The 19,475-nt window shown below is 35.1% G+C and overlaps 2 protein-coding genes across 2 annotated transcripts in view; both read right to left on the bottom strand.

The window, feature by feature from the left end:
• The window catches only part of LOC117327139 (vacuolar protein sorting-associated protein 13C-like), a gene marked incomplete in the record, with an annotated part of 63,040 nt that extends 57,953 nt beyond the window's left edge, over positions 1-5,087 (bottom strand). Inside the window, 5 exon segments of the mRNA XM_033883990.1 lie at positions 1,654-1,815; positions 2,424-2,540; positions 3,151-3,419; positions 4,127-4,230; positions 4,950-5,087. Of these exon segments, the coding sequence (XP_033739881.1) occupies positions 1,654-1,815; positions 2,424-2,540; positions 3,151-3,419; positions 4,127-4,230; positions 4,950-4,996 (699 nt within the window).
• Positions 5,088-5,257: 170 nt separating this feature from the next.
• The window catches only part of LOC117326778 (vacuolar protein sorting-associated protein 13A-like), a 49,997-nt gene continuing 35,779 nt past the window's right edge, over positions 5,258-19,475 (bottom strand). The window contains exons 21-34 of the mRNA XM_033883496.1: positions 15,718-15,983; positions 15,364-15,437; positions 14,454-14,596; positions 13,961-14,130; positions 13,021-13,125; positions 12,500-12,603; positions 11,817-11,861; positions 10,895-11,029; positions 9,782-9,856; positions 9,266-9,489; positions 8,476-8,623; positions 7,685-7,769; positions 7,174-7,413; positions 5,258-5,301 (exon numbers count right to left, since the gene is read on the bottom strand). Coding sequence (XP_033739387.1) covers positions 5,258-5,301; positions 7,174-7,413; positions 7,685-7,769; positions 8,476-8,623; positions 9,266-9,489; positions 9,782-9,856; positions 10,895-11,029; positions 11,817-11,861; positions 12,500-12,603; positions 13,021-13,125; positions 13,961-14,130; positions 14,454-14,596; positions 15,364-15,437; positions 15,718-15,983 — 1,858 coding nt within the window. The remainder of the gene's footprint in view (positions 5,302-7,173; positions 7,414-7,684; positions 7,770-8,475; positions 8,624-9,265; positions 9,490-9,781; positions 9,857-10,894; positions 11,030-11,816; positions 11,862-12,499; positions 12,604-13,020; positions 13,126-13,960; positions 14,131-14,453; positions 14,597-15,363; positions 15,438-15,717; positions 15,984-19,475) is intronic.

Here is a 19,475-nt window from a genome sequence, read left to right on the forward strand (position 1 = left end):
TCCCTAAAGAGCCAACGTCCATTCAGTGTATATTTAAGGAAAAAGTTTGTCTTCTAGCTTGTTGATGTAGATAACCTCAGAGCTATTCTCAAAAGCATCAAGAAAATTCTAACTTCTATTGAATAAGATTTGTTTAAGTTCTGAATGCTTTAAGAAAAGTCATTCAATAAACAAATACATTGTACAGTTAAATTTATGTGCTACATCTCCAACAAAGAGTCATTATTATTGATTCAAAATAACAATAGGGTATTGTTTTCATTTACACAATAACTGCCCGGTGACCGGAATATTTAGTCAAGGTACTCACCTATCTTGTTTAGCCATTTCTCAGCAGATGTTGCCTTAACTCCCCAAAGGTTCCTATAATCCTCCGTCTGTGATGTGGTGGCTTGGTCTTCTGGTGTCTGAATGAAAGCAAAAACAATTCTATTGCTATTTTGGAATTGAATTTAACCATCAGCCTCTCTGCTACTCCAACAATGTTAGAGGTTTTACACGGCGAGATACTTTTGACAGGCGCCGTGTAACCTCTAACTGCCCATAGCTGATTTTCCCGATGCTGACGATGAAATTTTCAAAGTTCGTTTATTGCAAAAATATAGCGTGTCAACTTACATTTAAATGATCAACGGTGTCCAATATATATTTCTTTCCATAATCCAATGATTAAATGAGAATAATTTCGTAACAAACACATATTATGAAGTTTTCTTCTTCCGAAGCGGAGCAGAGCGCAAGCAGACAATACTGCCGTTAGTGATAGTAAAAATACCACGTGATTTGCCGGTTAATACAAAAATGGATTACAACCTTTGTCCTACAAGCGGAATACAACAAAGTCCGTATCATTTCGTTCCGTTTGAAATAACGACAACTATTTTGTATCAACCTTTAGGCAGCCATTTTTAAAAACGACTAGAAAAGTGCTACAACGACATGGGCATGTATTTTGTGTGTTATACACCGTATTATACTATATATTTGTGTCTGTGACATACATATGGGATAAATATTGCATACATGATACGTAGACATCGTTTTAATGACCTGTCAACCTCTTAAGTGTTTTTTTCAAGCATATTTAGTTCCGCCCGGATTTCGGGCGGAAACTGCATCAAAGAATTAGTGCTTCGGAAATAAGAGGTCGCAGTCGGCAAAATAATATCCGATAGAAAAAGAGCCGACCAGCGGCCTCTTATGTTATAGGAGTACCTCTCTGCATGATCTGGTAAATTTTCATTCATTTGCTCCGAGGTGATAAAACAGGAGACAACAACAATATTGTATTGTAATGATATATTGTGGTTACCTGGACTGTTTCAGCATCACAAAATATAACTAATCTCCTGGTAACAAATCATCATGGTTCAATAATCCATATTAGCATTAAAATGACATTAAATAAAGACAACTCATCAGTAAGTTTTATTTCAATAATTCAAATTTTTTGAAAAACACCTTTGCTACATTAAACTTTTAAGTACACATACTGAATCTTGAACTTACATCCGCTGTTATCAGTAATTCCTAATTCTTTTAAAATAATCAAGTAATTGTCTATTCATGACAAATAGTCAAAGATTTGTGCAAAAGACTATTTAATCTATAAATAATAAACATTATACAGGTTAGAGTTAATAGAGATTTTACCTCAGAATCTTTGCCTCCCATCAAGGCCAACACATCAAAGGCAAAATGGAGGACACTTGGAGACGTACACAATATCAGCTCCGTAATATGAGCCGACATATCAACATGGTTTTCTAAAATGTTGTACGTCCTCTCAAAAGTCAGATCACAAGGCTGTATCACCTATAACAAATGAATGACCCACTTAATTATTGACAGACAGTCTAATAATACATGAAGTATTAATAACATTGACTACATGCGGTGGCCGAGTGGTTAAGGTGTCCCGACACTTTAACACTAGCCCTCCACCTCTGGGTTGCGAGTTTGAAACCTTCGTGGGGCAGTTGCCAGGTACTGACCGTAGGCCGCGGTTTTTCTCTGGGTACTCCGGCTTTCCTCCACCTCCAAAACCTGGCACATCCTTAAATGACCCTGGCTGTTAATAGGATGTTAAACAAAAACAAACCAAACAAACCAAAAATCTTCGTGGAAAGAGATGTTGTGTTGGTCACTGAACTTATCTGGTCCCATCCTGCACCTGTACCTATCGGGATTTATCATAGAAATAAGCAATATAGTTGATTCCCCATGGAGTTCCGAATGGTTTGGTCCTCGTAGATAGGTTGACAATGACTCCTAGAATTAGTTTTGCAAAGCACAGACCATAAAACACCACAATTAGAATGTCCAAAATTAAAACGACTAAAACTACAGGATGAAATGTTTATACAAGTACTTTTGTGAAGGGGAGATAAATTTGTCTGATTTCTGTCAGGCCATATATTTACCCAGCTGCTGACGGCATGTTGAGTTGAATATTGGGCCGAATACATCTTAAGATCTTTTACTTTGGATACAAGCTTCTGTGTTTTTTCATTGTTCACCATGTCCACTTCAATATCAGCCTAAAAAAAAAGTCAAGTGAGTCAAATAATTTTGATTTAACACTGAATTGAAATATAATGAACTATTTCTAATGATTTTTAAAATTTGATTATTTATTTCTTCTTTGATTAATGTTAACCATTTAATTCAACACTTTTAATTACTATTTATAAATTGAAATTTTTCACATTTTCTGATTAGCTAAAATCCTGTCACATGATTCCAGATATTTCCTTGGTCAACGTTTTTTCTCGGGTTAATAAAACCATGTATCAGCATTAGTAGCAGGTTATTAATTGTATTAGTATCTTACATCAATAAAATATGTACAACAAATTTAGGTCAACCTTTGGATCCCTATGAAAAATTGTCAAATTGTCTTCCAGGTGTGTCTATATATGAGATCAAGTTAATAAAAAACATTGTAGACAACACTGAGTAAAGAAAAAAATATACTCATTGTTCCACAATGTTAATTTAAAATCTGACATTACCCTGGCAGGCCTACAGAAATTCAACAACAATAAATTTGTATCCATTTATTTTGTCACCGAGACCAGAGAACATATAAATATCTAAACCTGGGAGAATTTTCGTTAAATGAGCTCTTCTGAATTATATACCACTGACCTTGAGGACAACTATACGACTGTCCTCGAGACTAGGGTCGGCAAACAAAACGATCTCTGGCTCCTTAATAGTACAGAAGACCTTGAGAGGAGTGACGGGGGCGGGTAGGTCAGGGGAATCAACATGACTTCCATCAGTGTCAAGGTCACCAGGTAAAGGCGGAGGAAGTAAGTCTGAAGTAGTTCCCATGGAAACAGCATAGAATTCTTGCAAACGTAGCAGGAATGGAACATTCAAGTTTAGAGTGACTTTTTCCATACGTATGTCCGCTGTAAGAGAAAAAAAATATATGCAAAGTCAGCATGCAGTATTGGCTCTCATAGATATAATCCCAATCCCTTGAGCTCTTTCAAGTGGTTGAGTGGTCAAGTGAGGCCTTTAAAAAAATGAGGAAAAAATAGAAAGAAAAATGTCCCTCCAGACTGCCCAATAGTCACTCACCTTCCTGACTGACCAATGCATTAAGTGAAATACACCTTAATCTCCCAGACTGCCCAATGGTCACTCGATCACCTTCCTGACTGACCAATGCATTAAGTTAGATACACCTTAATCTCCCAGACTGGCCAATGGTCACTCGATCACCTTCCTGACTGACCAATGCATGGTCAGACACACCTTAATCTCCCAGACTGCCCATTGGTCACTCACCTTCCTGACTGACCAATGCATGGTCAGATACACCTCAATCTCCCAGACTGCCCAATGGTCACTCACCTTCCTGACTGGCCAATGCATGGTCAGACACACCTTAATCTCCCAGACTGTCCAATGGTCACTCACCTTCCTGACTGGCCAATACATGGTCAGACACACCTTCCTCTGACTAACCAAGTGTCATAATCATCTACAGGCAAAAGCTCATCTTCCTGTGGTCACATTCACCTTCCTGATTGACCAATGGTCATACTCACCTGTTTGACTGACCAATGGTCATTATATACTCACCTGTGTGACTGACCAATGGTCAACTCACCTTCCTGACTTCCATCATGTGCAGTCTTGTATATCACAGATATCATAGGTAGTGGCTTGTGGTCATCGTCCGTGACAACTTCCTCTCTGGTACAGTAAAATACACTGAAAACAGCAAGAGTATGATTAACAGTATAAGTGTATAACTGGTTGATTAAATACAATCTTTAGCATTCTATAGCCCCCTTCCCAACCCTACATTCTTCCAATTCATAACCTCACTTATCCTCCCCTCCCACACTCTATCTCCACTCTTTCCAACCTTGTATCCTCCATTTTCCACACTATGCCCCCCTTCCAAACTTATATCCACATTTTCCAACCTACATCCTCCCTAATTATACCCTCCATTATCCTCCCCTCCTACATCGTTTACATCCCCTCCCACACTCTATATCCCCCTTTCGAATCTTATATCCTCCATTTCCCACTTTTTATCCCCCTTCCAATTTCAATTATCTTCAATTCCCACTCTATATCCCCACCTATAATCAATATCCCCATTTCAAACCTAATATCATCCATTCTCCACCCTTGTCCCCTCCCTCACTCTACATCCCCTTTTGTCTCCCCTTAGTAACTCTGTATTATTCCTTCATAACACTCAGCTTTCGACCTTAATATATCCCCCTACTCAACCCTATCGAAATATCCCCCTTTCCCTCGTTAATCATACGCATATCCTCTGATCCCCAGTCTTTATCCCTTTTACCATCCTTTATGGCCAGTTACATATCTTCCTTTTCCCAGCCCATATCCCACTCCCCCATCCCTCCAACCCATCCCTCCAAATTTAACTAAGAAAGCAAACAGGATCGACTTACTTTCTCACTGCCCGGGTGTTGTTAGGTCTCATATCATCAATTGACATCGTGTGAAATGAAAGATTGAAGTCGAGTTTGTTCTCGCCCTCTTTATGACTATTGGCTCTCGCCTTGATCTTCCCTACTTCAAATCGGCTGAGGAAGTTCTTCTGTAAGAATTATATCCCATAAAATTTCAGTAAACAAGGAAATGCGAGGTGGTGAACATCTCCGATCGTATTCCCCTTGCTTTTATCAAATTATTTTAATTTAATTCTGGAATAATCAATATAAAATTTCTTTTCTTTAAAGATGGGTTTCTGCTTATACTAAGATCTTTTCTTCTCTAACAGCACAATATTTCTTTTAAAATCTGGAAAAAAAATTTTGCTTCCAGTTCACACTTTTGAGTCTCACCAATATTTCAAGCGTTTGAACGAAAAGTAGTTACAAGCGTTAAAGAGACCTAGCTAGTTGATACAATGCTTGTAAAATGACAGAACTATACACTTCGATACAGGATGGGTCCATTGCGATTGTGACATGGACGTTTCCCGACAAACAGAAAGAATGCCATGTTTCGTATTTGTGAAAATTTTGTTGTTTCTTGTTGAAGTTGATGAACACAGAGGTTGCTTCAAAAGATTTATTAAAATATTTAATTTTAGTGTGAATGATAAATTTTTTATAAAATAACCAGCATCATTCTGTATTTTATCCAATTAAATGGTAAAAGAAAATGCAGCCCTTCCTCATCTATTTTTTCAAAAATTTGGCCTGATATACAACTAATTAATTTTATATGGCCTAAGGACTCTGGCGGCATATTTTTTGTAGCTAGGAATTAAATCGAAGGAAGTCTTTCCATTTTATTACTTAAAGTATGTTTACTTTTACAATGCTGGTATTGCACAGCAACCTTAGATCTTTCACAAGAGGCCCATGGGCCTTAACGGTCACCTGAGATTTGAAATATTTCAGTTAATTTAATTTACCCTTTTTGGCCCCGCCCATCAGCCCTCAGGGGTCAGTCAGGGCCAACATATGCATATTATCAAACTTTCATCCCATGCTGAAAATGTTAACCAAGTTAGAATGAATTCCAATAGAAATCAAACAAATCAGTCAAAAATGTAATTTCCCTATATAAACTATAGTAAAATGTAACCCCTCCCCAGGGGCAAACTTATGACCCCAGGGTCATTAAATTAATAAATTTTAGTAGAGCACCTTAAGACCCTTCCAACTATGAAGAGTATTTGATTCTACCTTATTTCAGTCTTGAGAAGAAGATTTTTGAAATTTCAGCCAATTTGACCATTTTTAGCCCCGCCCATCAGCCCCTCTGGGTCAATCAGGGCCAACATGTGCATACCCTCAAACTGCCATCCCAAGCTGATAATGTTAACCAAATTAGAATGAATTCCAATAGAAATAAAACAAATAAAAGTCAAAAATGTAATTTCCCTATATAAACTATAGTAAAGTTTACCCCCTCCCCAGGGGCAAACTTGAGACCCCGGGGTCATGAAATTCACAATTTTGGTAAAGCACCTTCAGACCCTGCCATCTATGAAGTGTATTTGATTCCTTATTATCCAAGAGTAGAGAAGAAGATTTTTGAAATTTCAGTCAATTTGGCCCTTTTTAGCCCCGCCCATCAGCCCCTGGGGGTCAACCAGGGCCAACATGTGCATGCCATCAAACTGTCATCCCATGCTGACAATGTTTACCAAATTAGAATGAATTCCAAAAGAAATAAAACAAATAAAAGTCAAAAATGTGATTTCCCTATATAAACTATAGTAAAGTTTACCCCCTCCCCAGGGGCAAACGTTAGACCCCTGGGTCATGAAATTTACAATTTTGGTAAAGCACCTTAAGACCCTTCCATCTATGAAGAGTGTTTGATTCCACCATGACTGGGAGTAGAGAAGAAGATTTTTGAAGTTTTAGTCAATTTGACCCTTTTTAGCCCCGCCCCTCAGGCCCCTGGGGGTTGGGAACCATATAATTTACAATTTTGGTTGACCTTTAGCCATAGAAGTTTCATGCCAAATTTCATTGAGTTTGGTTTAGGGGTTTTGGAGAAGAAGTCGAAAATGTAAATTGTTTACGGACGCACGACGGACGACGGACGACGGACGACGCACGACGGACGACGCACGACGACGGACAAAAGGGGATTAGAATAGGTCACTTGAGACTTTGTCTCAGGTGACCTAAAAACAAATTGTAAGATAACCTTTGACCTTCACCAGTAACCCTTGACCTTTAAATCTACTGACAGCTACCTCTATACTACTTGTAGTCCCGTTAGTTTCCTCATAAAGACAAAGGACAAGACCCTGGAGAGTAACCACAGCATTGTAGGGTGTCCCAGGCATGACCTCTGGAGTAGTGGGCGTGTCAAGGTCATGCTGAATCACTGTCACACTAGAGTCCATTGTACTGGTAGGTTTCATTGAGGAAGGTTTGGCCAGATCTGTGAGGAGCAAGAAATTTATGTTAATTTCATCGATTTGATAATATGTTTAAAGTAATGTTGTTTTTTTTCTAATTTCTTGACATTTTTTTTTTCATTTCATGATATATGACCATATATCTGATTCAGCCCAGACCAAATTGGACTGAGCTACATCTGGTTGTGTTATGGGTTTCATGGGAACTTATATTTCACAGCACATTGTTAAAGCTAACCTGATCAAACATTTTTTGATAAGAAATGTCTGAAATGTTCTGTTGATCAAGGTTACCTGGTTTAGTTGACGGGGCTCCCTCTCCGAAGTTCTGCTTCATGATATCCATAACTAACTTCATGTCCGTCTCCAGCATATTTACCTGTAACCATGGAAATGATATAGACCTTGACATTGCAAGGGTCATGTTAATACTCAGGCATGACCACATAGTGAAAGTAAAAATATATCTTTAGGTTTCTGACAATTGCTAAGCATGCAGAAAAATATCCCGGGGTTATAAATAAGATGACTAACATTCCAAGGCTATGCAAATTATCAGAGCAGTAAATAGCTTGACCTTCCAGCAGGGTTACAAAAAAAATCAAAATCAAAGGTTATGAACATAATTGACCTTGACCTTTCAATTAGATTCCATCCAAAAAATAATTCTCTCAAATAACACCTTTCAAAGTGTAAGTAAACGATAGATTAGAGCTTTTACCATCGACAGATTTGAGATTTAAGAATTTCTATGAAAATGTAACTAAAAAGACAATAACCAATTAACATCTTGTGATAATCAAGCCAATGGCCGGGGCAGACACATTTAACAATTAACACAATGTACACAGGGGGACAGGATCATTATTGCAGGGCAGCAAAATAGCTTTTTTAAACTGAAAACGACAAGAGTGGATAATTACCAAGCAAAGGTTTCTTGTCACATGAATATCATGGTAAGAGATGAATTCAGATGAACAGATGGAATTTTAAAACTAGTGAAATTTTATTTTTTTTTCTCTCTCCAGATTTCAACACAAAATGAAAACCCGGGGAAGGTTTCAATCCAAATGATACCAAAATACCTTGACTAGATTGAGTTCACCGGAGACGTCATAAACGATATCGGCCACAAATGGAGCTAGAGCGAGGCTGAATGATGCAGTAAAATTGACAGGCTCCACAAGATGGTGGAGAACTACAAACGTGGCATTGTCCTCCAGAAGTTTGCCCCTTAAACAACAATTCATTAAGTGTTATCAAAATTAATTTAACAACATGAATCTCAAATAATATTTGTAATCATATTATTCAAAGATATTTATTAATAACATGTACACAAACTTGTGGGGTTTGACAAGTCATACTGAGTACTATTAATATTTTGTGAAACTATGATCATAATTCTGATATTTCGGACAAGTATTTAAAATCATACTGTAACACAGTCAGTAGTGTAAAACTTGAACCAATAAAAGTGACTTGTTGATATTTTTTATGAAAACACATTTTAAAATTCAGAGGTTACTAAAAAAAACACTTTTTCTATCGTTGAATAAATGGTCTTGTGATACACATGGAGTAATTGAAGTACAACTGAATTAATTAACATCATGAGTTGAACTCAAACAATTACCCAAAAAATGTACATGTCAAAAATGTGATAAAATAAGACCTTTTTTCATAAATTGAATCCATACTGTCCTTATTTAACCCCATGAGAACATTCAAAGAAAAAACTTTGAATAATAAATTAACACATTACATGTCTTTACTGTTCACAAACAGAAGAATCTTTCCAAAAAACTTCAAACAAGTTTCGAAATGTGAACAGGTGTATAAAAATATCAGTATCAAAAGTAAATGAAAACTTACTTGCTAATCTGCATAGAGGTAAGCTTGGCACTGAAGTGGTTCCATTCCTGAGACATACCAGTATCTCGAACTTCTTTCCTCTCAAACTGATTCCAAACCTCCAGGTTACCAAACTTCACGAAGAAGAGGTCACGTGACTGCGAGTGCTGCGGTACCACCACGGTGGGGATGTGTGCTTTCACCACTAGAGCAACTCTTACTGTTGCCGGAGTTATCTCCATCATCTGAAGGTCAAGGTCAAAACGAGCGAGTAAAATACAAAGCGCCATGTTTACAGAGGATGCTGGGATATGTAAATGTACTGGGTCAGCATCAGAAAACTTTCTCCTGGAGATATATTGGGTTTTTTTTTTTTTAACGTCCTATTATCAGCCATGCAGGGTCATTTAAGGATGTACCAGGTTTTGGAGGTGTAGGGCTAGTGTTAAAGTGTCTTGGAGATATATCAATTTTTGATATTATATATTAAGGTTTTTTGAAGAGGGGACTTACAGATTTCCATCCACATTTATTTACCTGTTTCGATACAGACTCCTTTGTCCTATAAGCTACATCAGACAGCTCCGGACTCTTCAGTGGCTCAAAAAACCTCTACAATGATGAAACAATTTTAAGATAATTTTAGTTCATATATGTCAATCCTCTTTCCTATATCCACAAACAGAAGGCCCATGCATGGGCCTTTATGGTCGCTTGAGTTTTGAAATATTTCTGTCAATTTGACCCTTTTGACCCCACCCATCAGCCCCTGGGGGTCTGTCAGGCCAGCATTTGCATACATAAAACTGCCTTCCAAAACTGCTAATTGTGATTTTCATATATTAAACTATAGTAAAGTTTACCCCCTCCCCAGGGGGAAATGTGAGACCCCAGGTTTATGAAATTCACAATTTCGGTAAAACAACTTTAAACACCCTTCAATCTATGAAGAGTGTTTGTTTCTACAATTGCCAGTCCTGAGAAGATTTTTTTTTGAAATTTCAGTTAGTTTTACCCTTTCTGGCCCTATACCCATCAGCCCAGGAGGTCTGACAAGGCCAACTTGTGCATTCCACCAAGCTGATAATGTTAGCCATCTTGAAATTAATTCCGATAGGAATCATGTAAATGATAGTCAAAAATGTGATTTCCCTCTTCATTAAATTTAGTAAAGCATCCCCAGGGGCAAACCTGACACCCTAGGTTCATGAAATTCAAACTTTTGGTAAAGCACCTTAAGACCCTTCCATCAATGAAGAGTATTTGTGTCCACCTTATTTTGGTCATGAGAACAAAATTTTTGAAATTTCATACAATTCAAAAATTTGGTTGACCTTTGGCCATGGAAGGTTTTTGAAAATATTATTGAAATAACTTCAGGGTTTCTCAGAAGAATTTGGCAATGTAAATTGTTTAGACAGATGATGCTTGATAGATGACGCATGACGACAGACAAAAGGCAATTAGAATTGGTCACTTGAGATGTTGCCTCAAGTGACCTAATAAAAAACTTACAAAAGGTGAAAAAGAAATTGTTCATACACAGTGTATATCATGTCAGCAATATCCTTTGCCAAACTGTGAAGAGAAAAACAACATAGAGTATAGTCCAAAATAGCAGTTATCTGCTCTTCAGAGAAATCTTCTTACCGTGATTTCCCAGAAAAACTTGTTAATGAATGCCACCTGGAGCTGACCAATGTGTAGCCTAGCATAGTAATCGAGAGGTTCTGTACTTCGCCGTGACAACCGCCGTGTCATGCCGTCGGATTTAAATTGTTCAACCTGATGACGAATGCCAGTTATAGTAAGAAGGCAGAATTATACATAATACTTTTATATGGTCTATCAGAAATTCTAATATGTTTACATAATTATGCATAAATTGACAACAATCAATCAGTATACTTTTATATATTGAATAGCTAGATATATGTGTATTGTGGCTTTTTGATTCCCTATACATTAGCATTACACATAGTAAACAATAAACATTTAAACCAAGTACAGTATATACATTGTTTATTTGTTTGCTATGTTTATCTGCCTGTGAACAGCCAGGGTCATTTTGAGGCAAGGTCACCTTGTAGTAGTTGGTGACTACCTCATTTAATGAATAACATACCGGAGGTTGATTGCATGCCATCCAGAGCAATTATGGAAGAGTGTCTTGCCAAAGGACACAACAGCCTAAGGACAAGGACACAACAACACCACAGACCAGTCCTTTTCTCAACTTCCTGAGAAACAAACCGACACTGGTATGGAGCGTCAAACCACACCCCTCAGGTCATCACATGAGGTTATGAGCGTCAAACCACACCCCTCAGGTCATCACATGAGGTTATGTGGCTTTCACTCTAACCAACTGACCTATCATACACTCTTTTTCTGATTGAACTTGACATTAATACAATGTTGAAAGGTATAGAAATAAGTTTTGAAAAAATTGAAGGAAAAATTAATGAAATATAATGAAATAGTAACAAGATTATGAAACAAATTTCTAATCACCTGTAGAATATACCTCAACAGTCATTCAATATTCAGAGATTCAAAGAATAATATGTACCTTCAAGTCAAAGAATGGGTTTTCATCAGTACCAATCTCGAGGATCTGAAAGTATATCCAGTTATATAAGTTACAATTTATCAAATGAATATCATAAGTTACAACCTATAGAAATTGTGAATAGAATTAAATGTATAAGTTACAGTTTAAGTTATCAACATGAGAGATGTACTACTATAAAGTTACCATGACATGAGGTGGATTTGACCTAGATTAACACAGTGAACCTTATCTATGCAGCACGCAGAACAAAAAAACGTAATATAAATGCTCAAAGATACATTTTGTGCTTAGGCTCAAATAATTTTGAGGATAATTCTAATATATATATATTTTTTTTTAATGATATGATCAAATTTCAGAAAGACTTCAATTAAGAGATCATTTTCAATGTTTAAGCTTTTTCAATCTTTTACATGAGGTGGTGTATTATATAATTTTAAACATGCCTATTGTTCACAGATTTCATGTTTGAGCCTGAGATTGTTTTCATGAATACAGGCCCTGATGTAAAATGGGATCTTATAGGTTTTCAAAGGTCACAGTGAAAATCTATATTGAATTCCTTATATTTGTTTAATTTTTTATCAAATCTGAGTTAGAATGACCATTTTGTATTATAAACTTTCTGGAATCATACTTAGGTCATGCATATATATGATTGTCTGATACGTTATACTTACGTTAGGATATAGAGTGTCTGGAGTCAGATCTTTCACAAAGAATTTCTGCAGACGACAGTTGAATGTCATTTTCTTAGCTCTGGCAATGAACTGACCTTCCAAGTCTTAAAAAAAAATTGCAAATTAAGGATAGTATCAACTACCTCAATTTAAACCAAAATCATTTATACAGGGCAGATAGGCATGGCTGTCCGCTATTACACAGTGAATAAACCAAAGATATAATTTAAAAATAAATCTTTTTTTATCAAGAATGAATTTCAAGGACAGTGCATAAGATATTTGAGAAAAAACTTTGTTTTGTTGTTATTTTTTCAAATTATTTTTTTCCTTTATACATACCAGCTTTTAAATTAGTAAAAAAACTTTAAAAAAAAAAAAAGAAGATATTTTTCAAGCTGACATCCCCCCCCCCCCCCAAACCTGGAGAATCTATCCTCTAATTTAAATACTGCTCATGTAATGTTTAGTGGTAAGATCTGCCAACACTAAAATACTTTAAACAATGGATGATTACCTACCCTTGATATGGAGTTCGGAGAATTTCGTCTCAACATTACGCAGGTGAAGGCTAATGTCATGAACACAGGTAATCACATGGATCTTGATGAGACTTGATGGACCGCCTGCTCAATCAGAAACACAACATATGGAATAATCTGTTCACCCTATTGGCCAAGACTACTTTTGATGGTAGACTGTCATACACACACAGTAGTTTTGATATTATTCAAAGAGACACATTGCTTTTTGTTCAGATTTCAATTCCCTTTCTTGATAGTTATATCTCAGCTTTGATGAATTTAATGTATGGTGGACACAGTAAGTTTTATATACTTCTAGTGAAATATTGCTTTTTGTTCAGATTTCAATTCCCTTTCTGGATAGTTTTATTCAAGCTTTGATCAATTTAATGTATGGTAGACACAGTTAGTTTTATATACTTCTAGTGAAATATTGCTTTTTGTTCAGATTTCAATTCCCTTTCTGGATAGTTTTATTCCAGCTTTCCTCATCTTAATATATGGTGGACACAGTTGACATTTGACATTCACTAGCTTGCTGCTCAAAGATTGAGCATTTCCTTGATACATGTAAAATATTGGTGTGCGATCTCACTAACAACATGATTTTGATGGACTCAAAGATGTTCAGATCCGACACATTTCGGTGATTTTTTAAATTCCTTGTTACTTAAGATTTATGATGGAAATTTTAATGAATGGATCAAAGCCATTGGCCATCATAATTCTGTCTAAAAGTCAATGAATGTATCTGTGTCATCAGCCATCATGATTCGGTTTTACAGTAAATGAACAGATCCGAGCCATTGGCCTAATGATTCTGTTTAAAGTAAATGAATTTGATCCGAAACATCAACCATCATGATTCTGTTTAAAGTAAATGAATTTGATCCAAAACCTCAGCCATCATGATTCCGTTTAAAAGTAAATCGTATACCTTCTTGGATAATTGACTTCAGTTTTTCCGTCACACTGGTACGACTGGTACGACTGCTTCGACTGCCTCGACTCCCACGGGTGCTTCGAAGCCTCACTATGGAAGAGTCTATCATTGAGGACTGTCCTGCGAAGGGATTGTCATCTAGCGTATCCTTCTTGGGGTACATCCTGTCGATGAGAACAGATAGATATATATATATAAACTGATGTTTATTGAATCATGATCTCGTTCTAGCCGTTGATTACCACACAATCAAATCAAGAATTCTGTGTAATTTTAAAGTTTTGCCTGTCCTATTTTTTCAGTATACCTCAGAAATTCACTGAAATTTCTGTAACAACCCGAAAATCCTTTGTTGAAAAAATATCATATACATGTTTATTCCAGATACAACATGCCTGTTGTGTAAAAATATCTGATAAAAATGCAAAAGAAAATGTCACAAAATTACTCATTCTCAAAATTCACCGAAAAATTTGATGGATTTTACCTCGCTCTCAAATCCTCCAGAAATTTTTTGAGATAGCAGACCCCAGTCTGGTCAAACATGATTGACAAATTATTGAAGGTCAAGGTCGCACCATGCTCTATGTTCTTGAACACTGGCCCAAAATCTGGACATTCAGGTTTCACCTGCCAATAAGAAATTACAACAACTAGTTATTGATAACTTGATATTAAACATTGACTTATAGTTTGACAAATTCTAAGTCAATTCTCTTTATCTACCATCCCCAATATTAGGTCAAGTGTTGATAATTCCCTAATTGATCCTGACTCTCAAACACAATCAAATTTAATAACTAAAAAAATCAACATTTAATTGGCATTAAAGTAGAAACTCCAATAAATCAATTAAATACAAATTTGAAGTTTTTACTTATTTTTCACAGGTCATAGGTAGGAGGAATTCATGAAACTTCCTCTCCTACAGTCAGATCGATATTTCAATATTCATTAAGCAAGATTAATATTTCAATATAAACATACACAATTAATGTACTAGTATAGATCTAAGGACATAACTACTGTATTCCAAATTCACAGAATTTATCAAATTGTTGATTTCAGCCACAAACCTATTTTACATATTTGAAACAATAGGAAACAAATTTAGTTGTCTAACCTGTAATATGATTTGAGAATGACATGTCAAATTTACAGTTGACTAATTACCTGTAATACGATTTGAGAATGACATGTGAAATTTACAGTTGTCTAACCTGTAATACGATTTGAGAATGACATGTCAAATTTACAGCTGTCTAACCTGTAATACGATTTGAGAATGACATGTCAAATTTACAGTTGTCTAACCTGTAATACGATTTGAGAATGACATGTCAAATTTACAGCTGTCTAACCTGTAATACGATTTGAGAATGACATGTCAAATTTACCTGTCTATAGCAGATGGAGATGAGTTCATTCTCTGATTCTGTCTGGAGCAGATCCAGGTACGCTCCTGTAGCACCTGTTTAACATGAAGCCAGTACACAATATATATGTGTGTAATTAATATATACTCTATTTCTTAGCTAAAATATATTGATCAGTACTGTTTGGTCATTAATATATACACATCACATGTTAACTACTTTGAAATCTAAATTGAAAATGTTAATTAACAAACTAACATGTGCAGTCTCTTGTGCTAATTTTAGGATATTCCTGTAACAGTATTTATTAAAACGAAATTAACGTTGGTCTATTAATTGAGTTTATTTTAGGTTAATACATATTAAATCAACAACCTCTGTGGAGTTTGTCCGCCATTCCGATCCCTCGTAGTCTGGCGTGGAACGCGATTCCGCACGGAATCACTTTGTTCCTGTCAATCCACACTGTGTATGCCATATCAGCCGTGAATCCATCCAAGCGGAACATGAGATATTCCCGCCGCTGATGGTTCTGCTCCAATGACACCTGTATGACGATTTCACCGATGGAAGCTCGCATGAACATCTGCATGCGGTTGTTATCGGTGATATAGTCATCGACAGCCTTGACTTTGCGGTAACTGAAATGATTAAATAACACATACTCATTCATCAATAAACATACATATAGTACAAATGACTGAAACAGAAGTAAAGCGATTAATTAATTTAATTGAAATTAAAAATAAAGACACAGAAGTTTGTGACATCTCATCACAGTTATTTAAGGATTTCATGACAAGAGGAAGAAATTGTAAATTAGAAAAGATTTACATTCTTTTTAATTATTTCTTTTTAAATCTACTTAAAACAAACCATAATGTAAATATTACATATCATACCCCAGTACTTTGTCAATAATTTGCAGGGGACTAAATTTGGCATTAATTGCTGTCATTACATATATATAAGCACAAAATCAAATAAGAAGCTACAATTTCTTCCTTGAATTGGACCGTATATATGATCTCAATCATTGTATATCACCTGTCAGGTATATACTGTATACTATATATATACAGATATTGTATATCACCTGTCAGGTATATACTGTATACTATATATATACAGATATTGTATATCACCTGTCAGGTATATACTGTAGACTATATATATATACAGATATTGTATATTACCTGTCAGGTATATACTGTATACTATATATATACAGATATTGTATATCACCTGTCAGGTATATATACTGTATACTATATATATACAGATATTGTATATTACCTGTCAGGTATATATACTGTATACTATATATATACAGATATTGTATATTACCTGTCAGGTATATATACTGTATACTATATATATACAGATATTGTATATTACCTGTCAGGTATATACTGTATACTATATATATACAGATAATGTACATCACCTGTCAGGTATATATACTGTATACTATATATATATATAGATATTGTATATTACCTGTCAGGTATATACTGTAATAGCTGTACAGATATTTTCTTACATACTGATAACATCTGAAAAACATACTTTCTTTTTCATTTTACATTTGTTTTTCAAACAATTTATTCTGCTGGTATCTAAGAATTTTTTTATGATTTCATAATTCGCTTCACTGTTAACAATAGTGAAAGAGAATCATCAATAATATCCACAATCCTACCAGTGAATGAATTAAAAGGGAGATAATCTTGGTAAATTGTACCAAACACTTCCTCCTTTAGATGACATGCATTCATAGTTGAATATATTAGCAGTTACACAAGACAATATCAAGCCATATCATCTCCTAATTAGAAGCTACTGTAGAATTAAAACAAAGCTAGTCAATGTTGAAGTGCTGTGAACGAAGTATAAATTAAACCAATGAGAGCAATAGCATTCATGCATATATGAACAAACATAATTTTTTTTTTTTTTTTTTTTGGTGTGAGATTGAACTGTTTATTTACAAACTAATCAGATTAAAACAGATTTTTACTATGATTAATACTCTAGATGTCCACTATTACAGCCTTGGGGCCTCTCAGTGAACAAGAAATATTAAATAATCTTACAACAGGCTAAGGTTAAATTGGATACGGTATACCGGTAGATCAACGTATGATTGTCTTTTGAAAACAAAACTTAAGCAAAATGACAAAAATGAACAGTATATATAAATATGTATACAGTGAAATATAGTGATGTTTTTTTACACCAACAATCCAAAATATCCAGTAATTTTAGAATTTCTAATTGATGTCGGTGCTTCCTGAAGTAATTACTGCAATCGTGAAAGCTAGATGTCTGCAACTTTAGATTTTGTTCTGAAACAAATTATTATTAAACAAGGAACTTTAAAGAAAATGTTTTCCTAATACTAATTAACATCCTATATATTTACAATTTACTAAAAAAAATTCGAAAGAACATTTATCTTATGTCATACAGAATATATGATTTCATCAAAAAGGATAATGTTCCTTATAGAAGAATTATTAGTGGGTTTTTTTAATAGTGAAATCAAACCATGATTAGTGATGAAAAAAATATTAATTTTAAAAGTACAAATCAATATGTCTGTATTATTATGAAGAATTTTGAAAGTATGTCTTAAGATTATCAAAAAGAGAAAACAGTACAACAGTTGAAAAATAATAGTGTGTACCATTTAAAGCATGATTAAATTCTTGAGAGAAAAAACAAACAAACAAGAAAACTGGAGAGTTGTTAGCCTTTGATTACAGAAGCAGACGGCCATTTACATACCTCGCCAACAAAAACCTGTCACAGTGTTAAGGTCACAATCAAAAACTCAAACTCCAAACACATACTAGATACATGCATACAACCATATATACCTGGTTTGAAATTTGAGATAATTCTGATAATTATATAATTTTAATCCTTTACTGTAAAAAGGCTGGTATTTTATGGTGTTGTTAGATTTTTCAATAATTTCAAGAGTGAAATAAGAGAGAAAAAACAAATGCCTTGAAGATCAATTTAATATTTCAGATTTTTGTCCATTTCAATTCATTTGTTGTGGTATAAAACTGCAAAAACTTGAATAATTAAAATTATTTTTTCACAGTAACTGATTTAAAACAAAATTTGTCTCCGATAGATTCACAAAGATGAATCAGTGTGAGGCCATTTTGGTATAGCACAATGCTGACATTACATTATAGTACCAAACTTCTGTTTCCTGGCGAGACAATCAAAGGGAAGCAACCCACTACATCACAATTGAGCAAAATTCCGAATCGTCAGTAGGAAGGTTAATTATCCCATCATTTCCTGTTCATTGTATTGAGGATCATATCAACAAGCACGCTGGGAATTACTAAAGCAATACATGTTCATTATCGGCCCTCGCTAAAAATAGTAACAGTGACCTCGACCTTGACCTTGACCTTGACCCTGAAACTATAACTAACTAGTCCTTTATCATTGTGTGAAGTTTGATCACAATCCCTCAAGGATAAAGCTGTTAGAGTGCTGAAAATCTTGGTGTTACATACATGTTTCTCTTTTTGTAAACTTTGATGGGGTTCTGTGCATTTTGGGGGGATGAATAGCTTATCATGGGGTACCGGCCCTTATGATGTAGGAAATCTGGAAAAATTGTGTTCCGCATTCCCTTTCGCTCTTTAGCCTCACTGATATTTCAAGCGCTTGAAAGAAAAGCAGTCACTTCGATAAAGGATGGGCCTGTGGCAATTAGGACATGGACGTTTCCCGACAAACAGAAAGAATGCTAAGTTTCGTTTTTGTGAATTTTGATGTTTCTTGTTGAAATTAATGAACACAGAAGTTGCATCAAAGGATTTATTAGAATATTTCATTTTGATATGAATGAGAAATTAAAAAAAAAAAAAAAAAAAAATAAAAAAAATTTGCCCCATCCATTTTGTATTCATTAAAATGGTAAAAAAAATTCCACCCTCCTTCATCTAATTAAAAAAAAAATGACTGAGAACCAACTAATTAATTCTATATGGCCTAATGTGACAGTTGATGCTTGGATGAACATTTCAGGAAATATAATAATTTTATCCAAAGATAAATTGAACTCAATACAGTCAGGTGTCCCATGATGCTGAGGTGTA

The sequence above is a fragment of the Pecten maximus genome, chromosome 5, assembly GCF_902652985.1.
Source record: "Pecten maximus chromosome 5, xPecMax1.1, whole genome shotgun sequence".
NCBI lineage: Eukaryota > Metazoa > Mollusca > Bivalvia > Pectinida > Pectinidae > Pecten > Pecten maximus.